The sequence below is a fragment of the Microtus oregoni genome, unplaced genomic scaffold (genome assembly GCF_018167655.1).
Source record: "Microtus oregoni isolate MIOR12 unplaced genomic scaffold, Mior012 000032F_ref0000030, whole genome shotgun sequence".
Lineage (NCBI taxonomy): Eukaryota > Metazoa > Chordata > Mammalia > Rodentia > Cricetidae > Microtus > Microtus oregoni.
The window spans coordinates 13558884-13578905 of record NW_024543091.1 but is presented as its reverse complement, the minus strand read 5'-3'; the positions used below and the strand labels follow the sequence as shown (position 1 = coordinate 13578905).

Here is a 20022-nt window from a genome sequence, read left to right as displayed (position 1 = left end):
GAAAAGAATCAGACTTAATGGGAGCTCTGCCGGGAAGATGGAAGGCCCTAACAGTAAGGATGGAATGTGTGGGACCCTTGCTTTGATGATAAATAAAAGCACACTTTCACCCTCGGGGGATATAAAAGTCAACCTTTATGAAGATTGTGCACCCTGAGCCCTGTAGAGAGAACCCACCTAGTCTCTTACTGAACCTCCAGGCAGCAGGCGGCAGGACTATTAGATGTGAGTTACCCACTATTCTGATATTCTACCCACCAGCGACCTAGTTTCCTCCAGGATTCCAAGCATTTTATTTGTATGCACCTCTATAGTTATCCTCTGACACAGTTTCCTCTTAGACACCTTACAACTGCGGCTTCGCTGACACCAGGGTGGGCAGATCTAGCCTCTCTGACTAGAAGCTGACTAGCGTTGAGGCACCCTGTGTTCAATCTTACACAATAGCTGGAGATCCCCCACCGCCCTATTCTCAGAAACTGCAGAAAGCAAAGCACTTCAGACCTGGCTGTGTTTTGTGGGAAGAAAATCATATTGCTAAATATAAACTCAGGAAAAATGTCATCAGAGTGTGGAGCAAACCATTTTCATAATCCCGATAAATCCCATGACCCCTTCTGGCTCTTCATTGTTGACTGCTCACAGTCTGTTTATACTGATGTACTGGAACATGCAAACGCTTTTCTTTCACAAGTCTGCAAGGAGAGTTCTCCTTTTAGATCCATGTGCTGTTTTGGCTGCAAATTCTCATCACCATGGCTTTGACTTTAAACTGTAGCATACATTTGGCAAGCTCACTCACACAGGTAACTCCCTACACAGACTTAGCTTCCCTTTTCTCTGGAGGGTCTTTTAGGCCCGGCTTGATATTCTAAGGTTATTTTCTGCTCATCTTGATTCCTCTTTATATCAGAACTGCTGATCTCACTGTCTTTCAGAGTTTCCCTTTTCCTGACAAACTGAGGTTGAGATTCTCGACTTTGGTGTTTAAATCTGGGCATTCTAGCCTCAATCTAGTGTCCCTTTTTTGCTTTGTGATACTTGGCCAATTGTGGTCTATCCTTCGTCTGGACTGTCTAAGGATTTCAGGCTGGTGATACGCTGCCTCTGAGCACTCACACCTGTCCTCTCAGACCTGAGAGATTATTTCTCTCCATTTATTCTCTCTTCAGTCCCTAAATCCGCCAGCATCCCTCCCCATGAAAGCATTGTCATAGACTTCTAGAGAGAATTCACTTACTACCCTTTTTGCATCCCCCTGGACTTTGACCAAATACTCCTATTTCTTGATTGTTGCTATTTTTGTCCCTAATTCAAAGAGCCTTGGTTTCCACTTCCTTCTTCATAATTCACCTCCTTTCCATGTACAGTAAGCTCTCAGGTAATGACTTTTGAATTGCAGTGCTTCAGATGAGGTAGGTTATTATATTCTTCCCATAAGCAGCTGAATTCTAAGTGCTGCACGGACTATGTAAAGTCTGAAAACCGTGCAATGATAAAAAGAAGATGTTGAGAAGTTGTCATCAAAATTGGATAATGGAGAGAGTAATGGATGGAATTTCAGAGGCGTGCAGTGTCATTCAGAACCCATGCTTAGCTATTGTGCTGGATCTTGAATACAAATAATGGTGTTGCCTAGGACTGGGGAAAAAGGGAATAGAAATTTGTTCAGTCTAACATGCATGGCATTTATAAGAATCAGATGAGGCAAAGCACACACATGAGAAAGATTTGGCAAATGCCAACACCAGTTCTGCCTGTCTTTTACCAACTCCACAGCGCTCTCCTCAACACTCCTTTCCTGTCCTTAGGTTATTGGACTTAACTGACCCGAGGAAGGATGAAGGGTCTTCCCTTCGGCAGCCTTTGGGAGTCAGCCCAGTGGTACCTGCTGCTTTGTTATAAGACCATCTTTCTCCTAAGGCTCAGTTGTATTGTAGACGTCTCTGATTGGGTTCTAGACAAACATTGAAGCTTTAGCCTGTGGAGTTACAGCTTAGGAAAGCTGTGATGGAATTTAGGTAAAATTGAGGCAGATAGACCACGAGGTCAGGGGGCTCTCCTAGTGGACACAGTGGTCCTAACAGGGTGATTCCTAGAGAAAGAATTGGCATCATAGAAATTATTGATGAAGGCACGTGGAAGCCACAGGCTCCAGAGGACCAGTAAGACTTTAGTCCTGGAGAGTGATGATGATTTGGAAACAGCTAACAGGGTCATGGGCAACACATAGGAGTTTTGTTTCTAAAGAACTCACAGCAGCACGTGGCTGATCTGGATTAAAAGATTTACACCAATTACAAACACTAGGATATTTGAGACACTGTGATGCAGATAGAAGGGATTCATCTGAGGGAGAATTCAGTCTGCAAGTGGTGCCCCAGTCAGAATAATTAGAAGAGGATAAGATTAGAGGCAGGCGTCAGACTGATCAATACATTGATCTACACCCCCTGTTTCCACAGGACACATTCCATTTTTCTCACCCAAAAGGATGATCTCTAGAAAACACCAGGAGGGGCTGGACTCAAATTCTAAAATTTTCTTTCCTTTTCAGAATACATTCTAGTGTGTTTTCTTCTTTCTAGAATTGATTTCTTGATAGCGAAGTACTCCCCTGATTCCACACATCCGTCAATTCTTATTCAATTGTTGAAAACTTTCAGAAAAAATTAGTTTTGAAATTCTTCCTGTATTTTTTTTTGCTGTCACCCTTCCATATCATTTTATAACACCAGATGAAGTGGAGGTGGCACAGGACTCAGGACAATGAGGTTATCAAAGAAGCCAAAGAGCTTCACTCTACGAGACAGGCTATACGATCAATGCTCTTTCCACTGAGGAGTGGAATCAGTAGACATGGTTTAGGAAGTAAATTTACTTTTCTAATCCTTTGATAAATATAACACAATTCTCTTTTGTTTTTTCTATACACATATGTACACCCAGACTACAAATGGGCAGTCTCTCTCTCATACCCCCCAGAGTCTCAATCTCCCACACAACACAATACATAACACATACCTATGTACCCAGACCACACATACAACACATATATACATACATACTACACGCAATATATACATGCACACACAGCACAACACATTCATATACACACCTAATCATACAATACACATGTTAATTGGAAAGAAAATATATTAGAACCCATACCCATTTGACTCTTGCTACAATACTTGCTATATGGGAATAATGTTTGGAGTACCAGACTTCTGGGTTTTCAGTGGAATACAAAATGCAATTTTATTGTATTACTAAGAGAGAGTAGGAGGTTGATGTTTTAAAAATGATTTCTGCAACCATAGAAATCCTAAGTACAAAGTATGCTAACCTAAAATTCTCCTGAACCATCTGTTTGACTGCATTGGCGGGGGTGGAGGTTACATAGCTTTCTCTGGGAGTACATGTGATGATATAAGTCTCATTCACATTTTCTAGGGAGACACAGAACAAGAAATATAAAGGTGTGTTATGGATGAAGTAGGGGAGATGAATGAGCTGGAGCTAGCTGGAACGCATCTAATTGGCTAGCTCCCAATCACAGCTGGGACAGTTGCACAGTGGGGACCTTACTGTGGAGAGGTGGAGGTATCCTCAGTAAATATCCAGGAATACTATATCCTACCTTGATGGTGGCCAAGACCACTTCCATTATCGCACACTGTCTTGGCGTCAGACCCTTGGCATCTTCTCGAATCATGTGCTCCTGAAAGACAGGTTTAAAAAAAGACTCCTCAGCAGGTGACAAATGCATTTATCTAGCTACCTTCAAACAAAATCTGGACTGTTCCCATATAGAAACAGTTAAGATACCTTCTTCAGGGGCTGGAGAGGTAGTTCAGAGGTTAACAGTAATTATTGCTCTTGCAGAGGACCTGGGTTCTGGTCCCAGCACCCACAAGGCAGTTCGCAACAATCTAAATCCAGTTCCGGGTATCTGGTGCCCTTTTATGGCCTCTGAAGACATTGTAGACACACGGTACTCTTAGATACATGAGGGGAAAACACTCATACATAGTAAAATAAAGAGAATTCTTGGCCATTTTGTCACATTTCGGATAAATATCCATTTGTCAAAGACAGCCAAGCTGCCTGATTAGTGGAACTCAAGCAGAGGTGTACTTTATTTACATTCCAAATTAATGTTAAATAGAAAGATAAAGTAACCTAAAAACTGTGTCCCAAAGGCTTTTCACATTAATTCCTTGATTTGCGTTCTGTCCCTTTGAAGGATTCAGGACAGCAAGGGGATTAAAGAGGCCAAGTTGAGCTTTGCAATCAGCACAGATACAGTGACTTATAACATCCCAGTTGATTCTCTTTCCCAGTTCCTCCTGATGTCTGTCCCTTACTGGGAAGAGCCTCAAAGACTAAATCAAATTGGGCTGTAGAGATGTCAGTCTTTTATAGTAATTTTAATGCTTTGGGCTGTTTTTCTGACTAGATTTTCCTAATTGTTTGTTGTACTATATCTCAAGCCATTATTCAAAGATTATTTGTGAAAGTGATGATAGGAAGTTAGAGAAAATAATAATTCAAAATAATTTTCTAGGAGAAAAATTTAACGAGTGCTGCCACACTTTGGTGCTATCTGCAGGGCTGTGCCATTCTATTCAGCAATGCTCAGCAAACTTATCAATACCTGCGCTTGCCAGTATTTTAAAATAGATACTAGCGAATGATATATGTTGTTTCTACAAAGCTATAATTATAGCTCATTCAAGCAAAGGTGTCTCTGGCTGCCTAAATAAGAGGTTTGTGATTAGCTTACAATTTCAGGTGTATCTTATTAAGTGATTTTGATATTGTATCAACAGTTTAAAAGATTGGGGGACATTTAATTTTATTTTTCAGTCAAATAAATCTGATCCTATTAAATAGCAAAGCCAACATAACATAACACACACATAAAGTCTTGGAGTAGGAATAACAAAATCATATGTCAACTGTGCAGTAAATACCTAATAGTTTAAATTTAAATCATATAGATTAGATGGAAAGAACTAGAATCAAGAAAAATTGAACCGGGGAACTAGTACAGAAGATCAGTAAATACAGAAAAACAATTATTTGCTGACCCAATTTTTCTTGATTTTGGGTTCTTTTAAATGAAATAGTTACCCATCTATGTCTATTTCTCAATGAATTCTGAAATTATCCATCAGTACAACTTTTTGTCCTAGTGTCATTCCAATTGGATTTTCTTTCAAAGTAACATCTTAAAAAATAAAATATAAGTAGCTTAAGTTATTTTTTGGAGGAAATGATACCCTAGTAACATTGGAGTGATTAGCTTTGCTGTGTATGAAGTGCTTCCTGTTAGCTGCAGTTTTACTGTTTTTCATAAGACTGTAGAGAATTTATAGAAAGGCCCAATATCAGAGCAGGAACCAGGTTTCCTCTTGTTGCTATAGTTCTTCATGTTACCTCAGTTTTGAAGTAATAACACTTACCCATAGTTCCCCTTTGGTAATTAAGAGTATTCACCAAAATGCAAATGACTGGGGGGGGGCTACAAGGGGCACTAGCTTATTTTCTAGTCTAAGCACCCTTTCTCTTCCCACCCAGCAGGCACACAGCCTTTCTGGGGAGCCAATCTATATTTTCAACAAAGTAGATAAGGTGTGGACTGGTTGGCTGCATTTCTATCTTAGGGTCTTATGTGAGTTAAGACAACTGGCCCATACCATTTCTCAGGACAAAACAATTGGTGAAGACATTTCCTCGGAACCAATGGTGTACTCATGCATCCATAGACTTCACTGGAATTCCTGACACAGAGTTGGGAAGGGGTGTGTGTGTGTGTGTGTGTGTGTGTGTGTGTGTGTGTGAGAGAGAGAGAGAGAGAGAGAGAGAGAGAGAGAGAGAGAGAGATATCCATGCAACAGTGGGAGGTGCCATGCTGAGAGGTGGTGAGGTCCAGGGTCTCACGACACGGTTAGAATCCCTGATCAAGCATCATGGAAACTAGAGTCAGCCTGATACAACAGATCTCGCTTAACAACTCCACTCTCTGCTTACACTATATGACCTTTCTGTCACTTGACGCAAACAGAGCCAATATAACATTCTACCCAGAAAACAGAAACCTGGGCAATAATAGAGTGTGTTCAAAATACAAGGATGCTGGACACATGGTTAGGGGAAATTCTTTTGTAATGAAATTTAAACTGTTTCATCTTCATGGTTTTATACAAGAAACTTTAGACCCTTACTAATCTATTTTTCAAGGTAGGGTCCAGAAACCCCAGTGTGCTAAATAAAAATAATAAAGAAAGGGAGATACAGCTAAGAATCTAAACAGCAGTTTAGAATTGATATCTACTTACATATTCTGTCTTAGCCATCTATACCATTGAGCACTTGTGGGAAGCAATTTTAGGTTATGGTTATGTCTTTTTAAGATGTAATGTAGATGATAACATTAAGATACTGAAATTATAAGCACGTGTCTTATCCCAGTAAATAAGCTGTTTATCTTTTCTTGCTATTGTGATATAAAACAATACCCATGCTGCTTATCTCTGAGTTACCAGCTGGAGGCAATGTGGGAGGCATGATACTCACCAACTTTCTAAAAATCAAGTATTATATATTTTTTTAGCTTTAAAAACATTTACATTTTTAAATTTAAAATCTGGCGATGGATGGAGATAGAGACAGAGACCCACATTGGAGCACTGGACTGAGCTCCCAAGGTCCAAATGAGGAGCAGAAGGAGGGAGAATGTGAGCAAGGAAGTCAGGACCACGAGGGAGGGGTGCACCCACCCACTGAGATGTTGAGGCTGATCTAATGGGAGCTCACCAAGGCCAGCTGGACTGGGACTGATGGAGCATGTGATCAAATCGGACTCTCTGAATGTGGCAGACAATGAGTACTGACTGAGAAGCCAAGGACAATGGCACTGGGTTTTGATCCTACTGCATGTACTGGCTTTGTGGGAGCCCAGTCTGTTTGGATGCTCACCTTCCTAGACCTGGATGGAGGGGAGAGGACCTTGGACTTCCCACAGGGCAGGGAACCCTGACTGCTCTTTGGGCTGGAGAGGGAGGGGGAGGGGAAGTGGGGAGGGTGGGGGAGGGAAATGGGAGGAGGGGAGGAGGTGGAAATTTTTAATAATAATAAAATTAAAATCTACATTTAAAAAGTACATTTACAAACTGGAAAGCTAAGTGTTTAGGTCATGGAATGCAGTTTAGGAAAACATTAAGCCCACCTTCCATGTCTGGAGATCATCCTGAACTATATTCTAGTAGGTTGGAACATAATAGAAGTAGCATGTATTTTAACCAGAGAAGTTTGTACCCTACAGATATTTAAAAGCTCATGAATCCCAAGTGATAATTAAGGGCAAGATTATTTTGTAAATACATTTTCACTTGTAATGGAGAAGTGAACATATTTGTGAGTTTAAGTTCCTTTTTGATGAATTTCATTTTCCTTTATTGTGTTTCTTGACTTCAAGACATTTATAGTTTTCACTGGCTCTGTGCAGTATTACATTTTGCCTTTATCCAAAGCATATTCAATATAGTAATGCAAATATCTCCTCTTACTTGCTTCTAAAGTTAGAATTTATTGAAAAAAATTTCTTTTCACTTTTACATACATATGAGTGTTTCTCTGTATGCATGTCTGTGTACCCCATATGTATAGTGCTCATAGGGACCAGAAGAGGGCACCAGATCCCCTGGAACTGGAGTTACAGATGAGTGTGCACCACTCTAAGAGTGCTGAGAATTGAATCCAGGTCCTCTGCAAGGGCATCTAGTGCTCTGAACCACTGATCTTAACCACTTAATCTCCCTAGCCCTAAAAGTTAGAGACTTCTTAAAAACTTAATTAATTAATTAATTTTACATCCTTACCACAGCCTCCCCTCCCTCTTTCTCTCTGTTCCCCCTCAATCTACCCCTCCTCTATACTCACTCAGAAAGGGGCAGGCATCTCATTGGCAAAACATGGCATATTAAGCTGCCAAAAGACCAAGCACCTCCCCTGGGGCAAGGCAATCCAGCATGAGGAAGAGGTTCCAAAGAGCCAGCCAAAGAACCAGGGACAGTCTTTGCTCCTATTTCTAGGAATCCCACATATAGACCAAGCTACTTTGATGTGTGATTTCCCCTCTGTATGCTGTGAATATGTTTTATTACCATTGGTTAATGAAGAAGCTTCTTCGGCCTATGGAAAGGCAGAATAGAGTTAGGTGGAAAAACTGGATGCAGGGAGAAAGAAGGCAGATGCCATGTGCTGCTGAAGGAGAAGGATGCTGGAACCTTACTGGTAGGCCACAGTCTCGTGGCAATACACAGATTAATAGAAATGGGTTAATTTAAGAGTTAAGAGCTAGCTAGGAATACACCTAAGTTATTGGTCAAACAGTGTTGTAATTAATATAGTTTCTGTGTAATTATTTGGATCTGGGCATCTGGAAAATGAATGTGTAGTCTCAGTTTACACTACTCACCTGCCACATATATGCAGAGCACTAGGTTGCTGCTGTGCAGGCTTCCTGATTGTTTCAGACTGTGAGTTCCCATGAGTCAGGCAAGCCATTTCTCTGGGTTTTCCTGTGATGTCCCTGACCCCTCTGGCTCCTACAATCTGTCCTCCCTCCCTTAAAGCAAATGTATTGTTATAGGTGTGAATACTTTCAGCCTTCTCTGCTAGGTGCCCTTCCTACAGGAGGGTGGCATCTGCAAAGCCATAGTTAGGTCATCACTTAAGGCCAACCAGTTTCCTCAGGCTTCTTACCTTCAGTTTTGATAACTGACCGAGATCTTTAGCTGCAATGAAGATCATCTGAGGTCCCTGGAAACACACAGAGGAAAAGAAAAGGAGGACCAGGTCACTAGATCTTCAGTAGTAGAGTTCAATTTCAACGCAGAGTCTTTTTTAAAATTTTAAAATTTCTACTATGATATTTTGGGTTTTATGTCAGAGGTGCAAAATGGGTATGTTCTAAAGATGGAACAGAGGTTATCTGGCAAGGCTGGCAGCGTGCCAGTCAGCATTAGTGTCCCACTTCTGAGTGTGCTAAGTCTGGGCTATGGAAGCAGCTGAAGGGCAGGTAATCAGTTTAATGAAGCACATGGATAAAACTTTTAAGTATTTTCTACAGAGGCTCTCCCCTCACTCCACTCCCCAAAATATATGTGTGTGCAATCCTAAGACATTAGGCTGCAGAAGGTAGGGGTGTTCTTCCTAAAACGGTATGGTATCTGTCAGAGACCTCCTCAACTTCTCCTCAACTCCAGATTCTCCTAGATAAAAACAAACAAAGAAACAAACAACAGCAACCAATCTGGAAATTACTGGATTAGCCATCCAGAGCACTCCTAAATGAGATAGCTGTGGCGAGGCTGTTGCTGTATGTGACTGGAAAACTACCGAGTTTGGCCAAATTCGCCAGCAGCTGGGAATAAAGTCCCAGTGAGGGAATAGGTTATTCTCAACTATCTTCTATATTCTTTTTCCATTGCAGAGTGCATGGTCATAGGGAACAGGAACAATTCTGTTTTTTTTTTAATTTTTAGTGACAAGTATAATGCCTAGAACATATTAATTAGAAGCCTAGATGCTATTTGATCATGATGACAGAATGAAACAGTTCTACACTTGCAGATGTCAGTTCTAGGGGGCCTTGGGATCATCATACCCTCTCCCAGGAAAGACTATCTGGAGAATTAAATGCGACATGTGGTTTTTCTAATGCAACATTACATGTATATTCTGAAAAACCCAAGAGTCTTCAGAATCGCCCAGTGTAGTGGCCCTCATGTAACAGTGGACAAGATAACATAAGCCCAAGGAAATTTCCACCAAAGAACCATTAAAAATAATTGTGGGCCAGTGAGATAGTTCAGTAGGCAATGGAAGTTCTCCTCATGCCTGATGATCCAACTTTGATCCCCATAAACGCACATGAAGGAGGAGAGAACTAACTCCCAAAACACTGTCTTCTGATCTCCACAAAGGCACACAAGGATATAATAAGTAAGTAAGTAAATGTATGTTTTAAAAAGATGTTCCTTTGGATTAAAGAGATTATTTGGACAGGTTGAAGTGTGGGTTTCCTTAGGGAATGATTAAAATGTAAAATAAACAAACATCCAAGTAGGGGACTTGGATGCAGCTAAGGCTGTATGCATGCAGTGGTTCTCCAAGCACAGCAGATGCATCCTTTTACATGGAAGAGGCCCCATATTTGGTTCTCTTGATACAGGTCTGTGCAGTAGCTACACTGAGAGCTTCTCCCATGTTTCTGCTCACAGGAAACTTATACAGACACCACCCCACTGTTACCGCTCCCCTGTTGGCCAAGGCCATCACTGCATTGTGGCATTATTAAATATACTAGTTATTATAGTAGAATAAGACTTCTGTGTGTCTTAATATTTCTACATCTGTGGCTGTTGACAGATGTAGGCTCCAAATGAAGAAGCTGTATATTCCTAGCTAAGAGTTATGTCATCGAAAACATCTTTGTCTTTTATCTTGGCCCACCTTACAAGAAAACATTTTCTGCATATGTACCGCTATAGGATACATAAGGATAATGCATACATGATTAATAGTGTTGATATGTGTTTTAGTGTACTTTATTATTTGCATCCATTTATCTTTCTTAGTCACACACAGGAAAAGAAATCAATTACCCCAAATGCTAGCTTGATTGTTTTTTTTTTTTTTCCTAATTGCTTGATTCAGCATGTGTGAACTGAAAAGGCCTGCACGGTGTGGCCGCTTGACCATTGTCTCGCTCCACGGCTGGCTGATCTTTCTGGTTTCTTTTTTCTTGCGGGCGATACAATCAAACCTTTCAAATCCACAGAAAGCCATCTCCTCTATTAACCTCCAAGCAGGGAGGCAACAAATGAAAGTTGAAAGGGGAGGTGAAAAAAAAGTCAACGTGACTGCACTGGCTAGACCTTCTTTTCTAAGCACATTTAAGAAGCACACTGGCTATATCTGAACCCCGCATGTTCTCTGTGGATTTGCAGCAATATTAAATTATATGTAATAGTATATATAGTAAGTATTGTTCTTATCGTCTTATATTAAATATAATTAAAAATATATAGCTAGATAACCTTACAAATTAAAGTTAGGCTTGCCCTTTCTCCCTTCCACCCTCCCTCCCTTCCTCGAACTCCCTACACAGCCAAGGATGACCTTGAACTTCTGATACCCCTGCCTCTGCCTCCACAGAGCTAGAATTACAGGTGTGCCCCACTGCACCCAAATTTATGTGGTGCATACTTGCCAAGTGCTCTACCAATTGAGTCACATTGCTGGACCCCTTGACTTATTTTTTATTAAGAGATGGAAGTTTGAAATGGCAATTAAATATGAATTTAGATAGCTACTTTCATTTTTTAAAATTGATTTAGAAAGAAAAATGTTCTTTGATCAACTGCTGTTAAAAATTCATATACTAAGGAAAACCTTCCCTAAAAGGATGTAATTCATATTCAGCTGGGCCAAAACTATTCATTTGAACAAAAGGAGATCAAATAGGAAGCTGAGTGGGAGGACGGCACGCTGTAGGTACGTACTGTTTGGTCTGTCAGCGGAGGGAGGACGATCTGTTTCTCTATCTTGTTAAGAACTAGCTTCCAGAGTTCCTTCAGAACTCGCTTCAGGACCGTTTTCTCACAGATTTTTGCTGAAAGACTTAATCTGAAACAAGATTAGATGGTCATTCACCCTTGAGTCTTAGCTATGTACCAGCCTACAAGGTTGACCAGATACAGACATTCACCACTGACCCAGGAATCCTTCCACAGGCCTCTTAGGATTAAAATACTAGACTTCATGTATGGCAAAGTATTATATATATGTAATTATGGAAAAAGATATATAATATATAATGATAAATAATATGTAAATATATTAGTCATGCTACCCTTGACATGATCCAGTTTATTTGGAGAAAACTGAAACCAAAAAAATCATTGCATTTATTTTCCTACAAATAAATTCTTTTTACTGGTGAGTAAACCTCCATAGTGTGCTTCCGTATGTGTGTGTCACGTTTTCTTCCTCTCCACCTATTGCTGGACACCTGGGCTGGTCCTATAACTTGGCTGCCATGGAAGCTGCTATAGCAAGTACAGCATATATGTCCCTCTGGCATGCTGACTAGGGTCCTCACAGGTATGTCCCTGCAGGTGGTATAGCTGGAGCACATGCAAATCTTTCTATTTTGATTTTCATAGTGGCTGGATAATCTGCACTGCTACTAGTAATGTGTATATAAGGGTTCTGGTGTGGGAGAATGGTCTGTATTCTGTCAATTGTATTTTAAATAAACACTAATTGGCCAGTAGCTAGTAAGGAAGTATAGGCGGGACAATCAGACAGGAAATAGAGGTGGGTCAATGAGAACAGGAGAATTCTGGGAAGAAGGAAGCCCATTGCTCTGCAGTTGTGAACCTGCCACAGAAGAAGCAAGATGTGACTGCCTCGCTGAATAAGGTACCAAGCCACATATCTAGCATAGACAAGAATAATGGACTATATAAATTATAAGAGTTAATAAGAAGCCTGAGCTGATGGGTCAAACAGTTTATAACTAATGTAGACCTCTGTGTGATTTCTTTGGGACTTAACAATTATGGGAACTGGACAGGACAGAAACCCGTCAATAGGGTTCCCTTTCCCCATATGAATACCAGGATTTGCTTGCTTCTGCCATTCTTGGGCTGTGAACTCGTGTGACAATGTCTCTCTCTCTCACACACACTCTCTCTCTCTCTCTCTCTCTCTCTCTCTCTCTCTCTCCTTTCAATTCATCCAGGATCCAGAGTTTGCTAACACCAACAGGCAAGTTGTGTCTTGTAAGCTTTCCTCATGTTGAGATTAGGAATAGCATTTTCTGGTGTTTGTATAATGTTAAACACATCCTTTTCTACAAGACTCTCCTGAACATAGTTTTTAACTAATTATGCTCATTTTACAAATAAAATATAGGCCCTGAGAGACTTAAGAGATGTGTCCAAAGCAGGGACAAAAGCTAGTACAAAACTAGGGTGTGAGACTTAGTCAGGCTGGTTTTTCTAAGACAAGTGCATCTTTCAGCACCATGTACCATCCATCCTGCATGTCCTCACAAATGAAAGCTCAGAGAAGAGGGAGACAACAGTGAAAATATCCTATAGTCTGATTCTGGGCTCGTCGAGGACCTCTTTAGTGGCAGTGATTTGACCCTGATACACTGAGGCTGACATAGGGCATGTGTCTCATGGTAGCCCCTTGACTCTCTTAGTGCTTTGGGGCTCAGAAATAATAACACTGGCAGTGGTTCTTATAGGCACAACTGAGCATTTTTCAGACTAGAAGACATGGACAAAAGCGAGTAAATGACGTTTAACTAATTAAAATTTATACAAACAGGGAAATTGCTAAAATAAATATTTTTATAGAAGTTTTCCTCCTAGCTCTATTTTATAATAGAAACCCAATGTACTTGAAAACAACCCCCTGTGGGTGAGTGGAGGCTGGTGTCAAGGGTAGCAGCTTCAGTCAGTCACTACTGAGGGTCTAGACAGTGAGGAAGTAAATCCACAGGCTACTGCACATCTTCACAGACATTCTAAGCACAGTGGGAGGCCATTATGCTGAGGATTTAGAATTTTTAGCCTCAAAAGGTCGAAGCTGAAGAGTTGATGCTGTTTTGTTAGCTCATGCACTGGGCATGCTAACTCATCTTGATTAGATGGGAGCCAAAGAAGTGGTGGATAAAACCAAAGGCGCACGCGTAGCTCTTTGTAGGTTTCTGCTGGTTGGAAATGAAGCGCGCAGCCCATTTTAGGAAGTGCTTGGAGCTCCGAGAAAGGGAAATGTGAAGAAATGTTTTATTTATAGAGGCATAGCCTAGTATGATGTGATTTCTACAGGGATTTTCTCGAAATGACCTTCAAGACTTTCAGGCCCCCGTTGTTTGCTTTAGATAATGAAAACCAAAGGAGGAATCCAGCAACCGCTTCCTTAATGTAGTCCGACGTAGTCAACTTCACAACACAAGCCATAAAACATAGATTTTTGTGACTTGAACTTTCTAGATTGACTGGATAGAGAACCAATTAAATAGACAATTTTCAAATGCCATGCGTACAATTGACAGGGGGAATTTTTCATTATATAGTTGGCCCCACTTCTCATGAGAATGTACACAGTCACGTTTCTCTACTCCTGTCATGCCTGTTCCCCGGCTGTGTTCATTCAGATCCTATCCACCATTAAATACCTAGCTCAAATGACAATCCCACTCTCTGAAAAGATGGTCACTCTGCCCCTCTTTATGTTGTTTACATGCATTTCTTTTTCTCCCTCTCTTCCAAAATTGTCAGTGCCTTGAGAGTAGAATTATTGTCTCACTATGAAACATCTTCTCTGTTTTTGTTATTGTCACCAGGGCTGTGACAAAACACCAGGAACAAAGCAACTAGAGAGGAAAGGGTTGATTTGGCCTATACTTCCACATCACAGTTCGTCATCCAAGGAAGTCAAGACAGGAACTCAAGCGGGGCTGGAACCTGGAGGCAGGAGCGGATGCAGAGGCCATGGAGGGATACTGCCTACTGGTTTGCTCCACATGACTTGCTCAGTCTGCTTTCTTGTAGAACCCAGGACCACCAGTACAGGATGACATCACTCATAATGGACTGGGACATCTCCCATCAATCAGTAATTAAGCAAATGCTCTAAGGCATGCCTACAGCCTGGGGGGGGGGGGAGAATCTCAATTAAAAAAAATGCCTCCATAAGATTGGGCTATAGAGAATTTTCCAAACAATTTAAAGTTATGCATTCTGAGAGCCCAAAGAACCTTTCCAACTTCCCATGTTTCATACAACCACCTCTCTCTTAAATATTGCTAAATAATTCCCACATATTTTGAAAGGTTGTAACTCTTTTCTGACTTAATTATACACAATCTCATCTTGCTAAGAATGATAAGGAAGGCCACATAGGACGCTACAACCTACTATAATTACACGTGGAATATTAAGTATGTAAAATAGGGGCTGGAAAGGTGGCTCAGTGGTTAAGTGCTTTGATGGCTCTTCTAGGGGATCCAGGTTTGATTTTCACCACATACACCACAGCTCACAGCTGTCTGTATCTCTAGTTCCAGGAGATCTGATGCCTTCTTCTGGCTTCCATAGACTTTGCATGTACACAGTACATGCACACACATGCAGGTAAATACTTATATACACAAAATAAATATTTTTAAAAGAATATAAGCTTATCTAAATATATTAAAATAATAGTGAACTCACTTTTTCCATTCATGTATTTTATAACTGGCAATATAGATCCAAAAATTACTCAGCTAGCCTTTTGGTATTATTGGGATTACCTAGATATTCCATATACTCTATAACTTTTAAGAGTATTTAAGAGTATTTAAATCACATAGTTTTACTATTTGATGACTCAAGCCATTGATTGGCATTCTGAAATGTAAAGGAAGCTCACACGAGGTTAAGAGAATGAGGATTGCTCAGTCCTGTTGTCTATAACCACTGTATTCAGTAACCAAATGCTACTGGTTGTAGGGACTGAACTCTATTGCCAGAGAGAGCTTCATAGCAAAATAAATTCAAAGAGGACATTTAGAAGATAACATAATAAAATTCTGCACTAAGAAACTAAAAATATGAAAAGTCCCTGCCCCCTTTCTTTATCATCTCCTTTTCCTCCCTTGCTTTCTACTTTTCTATATATCCCCTGCCTATTTACCTGCTGCACACTGTACTACCATCTAGCTATCTTCCACAGTATTTCTTACCCACAGAGAACAGGCAGAGAGACTCAATTTTTCTCTATCAAATACTGAAATTAATTCAACAGGAAATTAACTAAGAAATTAATCTGTCTTATTTCAGTTATAAGTGAAGGGAAATAGAGTTAAGGAAGAAGCCATGACTGTATAGAAGAGGCTCTTCCTACTCATTCCTGCTAGACTGGATCTCTATATTTTATCCTCATGTTAATTTGCCACAACTATAAATGGGATAATATATATAAACTACATATATGAAATGTATCTTTCATATACATTCAAAGTTAATATTTGTTTCTCTTGTCTACCATAAGTTCTGGTCCTGAGCACAGCTCAACTGTACCTCTTTTGGAATGTCTCCATCACCATTTCTGAATTTTGAGTTTGGGGAGTTTTTAAATATAGGAATCCAAAATGCTTCAAAATCCCAATCTTATTTTCTCCAATGCTGGGGAGCAAACCCAGGGCCTGGCACCTGGTAGAAAAGCTGGTACCACAGAACTGTCTCCCCAGACTGGAAACCTCGAAACTGGAGCTCAGATTCTAGACTATTTCAGATTTGAGACTTTTGACTTTGGGATGTTCAGCTGGTATCCCTATTACTGAATCATTTAGCTAGTTGTTAAAGTAAGTGGTTCTGAGCTATGAGTATATTCTAAAATATTAGTCCCATGGACCTACCACAAACTTATTAAATCAGAATGGTGAGCATAGAGATAAGAAGGAAACAAAATGCAACACACCCACCAACCGACCAGCAAACCAAGCAGAGTTTTTGTTAAGAACACTCAATGCCAACCCACTCCCTGGACAGATGACTGTAATCTCAAAGGCACTGGGGGCTTGGGCTTTCTTTTTAATGCTTTCCAGTGATTAGAGATTGGTTGGACACAGGAGGGCATCCAAAATATCAGACTTTGCTGACGTAGTATTCACACATGTGCTATTTTCTTTTCCTGTGGGTTTCTGATAAGAAATCAAATATTCTGGATTTAATTTGGTCTCTATACCCAAAAGAATGGAAACCAATGTGTTAACTGAGGAGCAGGAAACTTGAAACCTTTCTCTGCTTTGGAACAGCAGCTCCCTCAGCCACCAATACTATATTCCTCTCATTTTTTTCTTGCTCATACAAATATTAATAAATTAAAAGTATGCTGCCCTTTTTTGTATGCATATATCTGTGTGTGCATGTGTGCGTGTGAAAGTGTATGTGTGTAGGTGCATGCACACACGTATAAGTGCATGTGAGGACTAGATGCCAATCTCAGGATGTCATTCCTCAAAATCTACCCACCTTTATTTTTGAGAGGTAGTCTCTCCCTGGCCAGGAGCTTATCAGATAAGGCTGAGCTGACTGGTGGGTGAGACCCAGGTGCATCCACACAGAACTGGGATTAAAAGCACATATGATTATGCCCAGATGCTGCTGTTTTTTAAAAAGATTTATTTATTTCTAATTATGTGTGTCTGTATAAATCTATGTATGGATATGTGCATGTGGGTATAGGTTCCTACAGCTCCAGTTAGAGGCAGTTGTGAGTTTCCAAGCATGAGTGCTGGGAACCAAACTCAGGTCCTCTGCAGGGGCAGTATGTCCTCCTAACCCCTGAGCCAGCTCTTTTGACTGTTTAACATGAATGCTGGGGATCAAACCCTGGTCCATATGCTTGTCTGACTAATGTTTTATTTATTGAGCCATTGTTCCAGAAGTCCTTTTAAAGTAACCTTAGACAGAGAAAACCAAAATTTCCCCTACAGAATTATCAGTCACATTTAGGAACTCCGGGTCAAGTAAAGGCTAAAGTGGGCTGACAACTTACGTTTTGTCCAAGAAGTCCATGAGCGGTCTCAGGACGATCTCCGCATCCATTGCCGCACTGTTCTTATTGGCTGTGCTGGTACCATTGGCTCTCATTTGGTTTAGCTCAACACCCATCTGCTTTATGCACTCCTCAATTACAAGTTGGAAACTGAAAAGAACGAACATAAACTCTGGAGGAGACGTAAATCAACTTCCAGAAGACTGAACCATTTTAAGAGGAATGGCTTTCCTTCCTCGTTTGCTTGCAGGCTTAAGTCAGGTAAGATCTTGGGTTGTGATAAGCACATACTTTGAACCCAGGATGCAAAGCAGACCACAGGGATGCTCTTCAGGACGGCCAGTGCATCCAGCTGTTCATTCAGCTGTCTTCTCTGACAGCTGCTGTGTTCCTGAGTGCATTTGGAGAAATGGCTGCTCTAGAGAGACTATGGGTGTTGGGACCGACCCTCTTTCCCACTTCCTGTAACTCCACACCCTCTTTGCTTTTTCTAGTCTTTCTGGCAACTCCTTCCAGTGGGCTGATTATTACTATCTTGGGTTCTCACAGTCATAAAAGGAAAACACAAAATGCCCACTAATTTCAGATAGTAATGATTTTGGTGTAAATGTATTCATTCTATGGTTTGGGATAAAATTGTATTAAAAATGACTCACTATTTATGTGGGATTAAAATTGAACTCTGCTCTATTTAGATATCATGCATTGTGATTCTCAGAGACTTGCTCTTTGGCCCAAGAGCCCCTTTCTTGATGATTGTGTCTGATTTCAAACCCACATGGGTAGCCCTGGTTTACACCCTGCACTCCATACCATGTCATTAAGCTGTGTGTTTGTGTACCCTGTTCATGTGGACGTCTGGGTTCCTTAGGACAACACCTGAACAACCACAAACTTGCACAGAGTGCCCTTAAATCTGAGGACTTACAAGCTTCCAAATGTGCTCATTTTACCAACCTATCACCTGCCTTCATAACCATCACTATCTGATGGAGGAAGGTCATTGGCTAATAAAGGCACTGCCCTGGCCCATTTTATTGGTTAGAGGATAGGTGGGAGGAGTAAACAGAACAAAATGCTGGGAGGAAGAGGAAGTGAGGACAGAGTCTCGACAGCTCTCCTCTAGGGAGCAGACGCCTGAGAGAGACGCCATGCCCCGCTCCCGGCATGAAGCTCCGACCCAGGATGGACTAGGCTAGAATCTTCCCGGTAAGACCGGTTCTCACAGATTATTAGAGATGGGTTGATCGGGATGTGAGAATTAGCCTGTAAGTGCTAGAGCTAAAGGGCCAAGCAGTGCTTAAAAGAATACAGTGTCTGTGTAATTATTTTGGGGCATAAGCTAGCCGAGCAGGCGGCCGGGGAGCAGGCGGCCGGGGTGCTGGGAACGCAGCCCCGCCGCCCCTATTACTACAACTATCCAAGTCTTGACAGGTCATTTTACAGCAGAGACCAGGTCTGCTACCCATGTTACGAGGTTTCAGTAGCCTCCAAAGCCAGCTAGAGAAAAATCTGAAACCATTTCAAGAAAGGCTTGTGGGTGGCTTCAGGAAATCACTGCTTACCACTCTTCCCTGATCTTTGTGGCTGTCCAGGCATAAGAGCATCCCTGGAGCTTTAGTTAACTCCTGGGTCTGACTTCACCCTGAAAATCCTATGGTCACTGTTAGAGTCCTTCTTCCATGGAAATTCTGATGGCCTCCCTGGTGTTTCATTTGTCTGAGGCATGCCCCAGCTGTCACCTCTGCAGTATCCTTCCCTGAACACTCAAACTGAAGTCACAACCCTTTGAGTCTCCAGCCCCTAATCACTGTGCATATTTTAAATTGTATTGCACATTACTTGATCTTTGTGCATACGCATTGTGTGTACTCAGTGATCTGTTTATTGCCTATTATCTTTATTAAATATAAATCCTTACAGAGCAAGAACCTATCCATGCACAGTGGCAGAAACTACTATGCCTGGGACAAAATAGTTGGTTCAGGAAACATTGGGACAGTAGTTTAAAATGCTGTATTATACAGACAAAAATATGAGGATAGATCTTAAATTAGGTTTTCTTGACACAAACAAACGGCAGCCCTGAGGATGTGACAGATATATGAATTGAGTAGAAGGTGGTGATGCCTTCATAATTCTATATATCCAGAAACACCAAGTTGTGTGCGTTGAATGTACACAGGTTTTATATATCAATGACACCACAACAGAGCTATTAAGAAGCAAGGATTGGTTGAATGTCCCCCTGGAGTGCTTCCTTCTGCTTGCCTCTTGTCTCATCACTCAGATTTAAAGAGCCTGAAGAGTCAGCCTCATATTGTAGTTTCTGTTCATTCTCTGTTATCTCTGGTATGAATGCTGGTGGTCTCCACCTGAGAG

General features: G+C 41.0%; 1 protein-coding gene across 3 annotated transcripts in view; it reads right to left on the bottom strand.

Annotated features, from left to right (window-relative positions):
• Unc13c (unc-13 homolog C) overlaps window positions 1-20022 on the bottom strand; it is a 457501-nt gene that overhangs the window by 49733 nt on the left and 387746 nt on the right. For all 3 annotated transcript variants that reach the window (XM_041679506.1, XM_041679508.1, XM_041679507.1), the window contains 4 exons: window positions 17641-17790; window positions 11580-11703; window positions 8776-8832; window positions 3644-3724 (listed from right to left, as the gene is read on the bottom strand). In XM_041679506.1, coding sequence (XP_041535440.1) covers window positions 3644-3724; window positions 8776-8832; window positions 11580-11703; window positions 17641-17790 — 412 coding nt within the window. The remainder of the gene's footprint in view (window positions 1-3643; window positions 3725-8775; window positions 8833-11579; window positions 11704-17640; window positions 17791-20022) is intronic.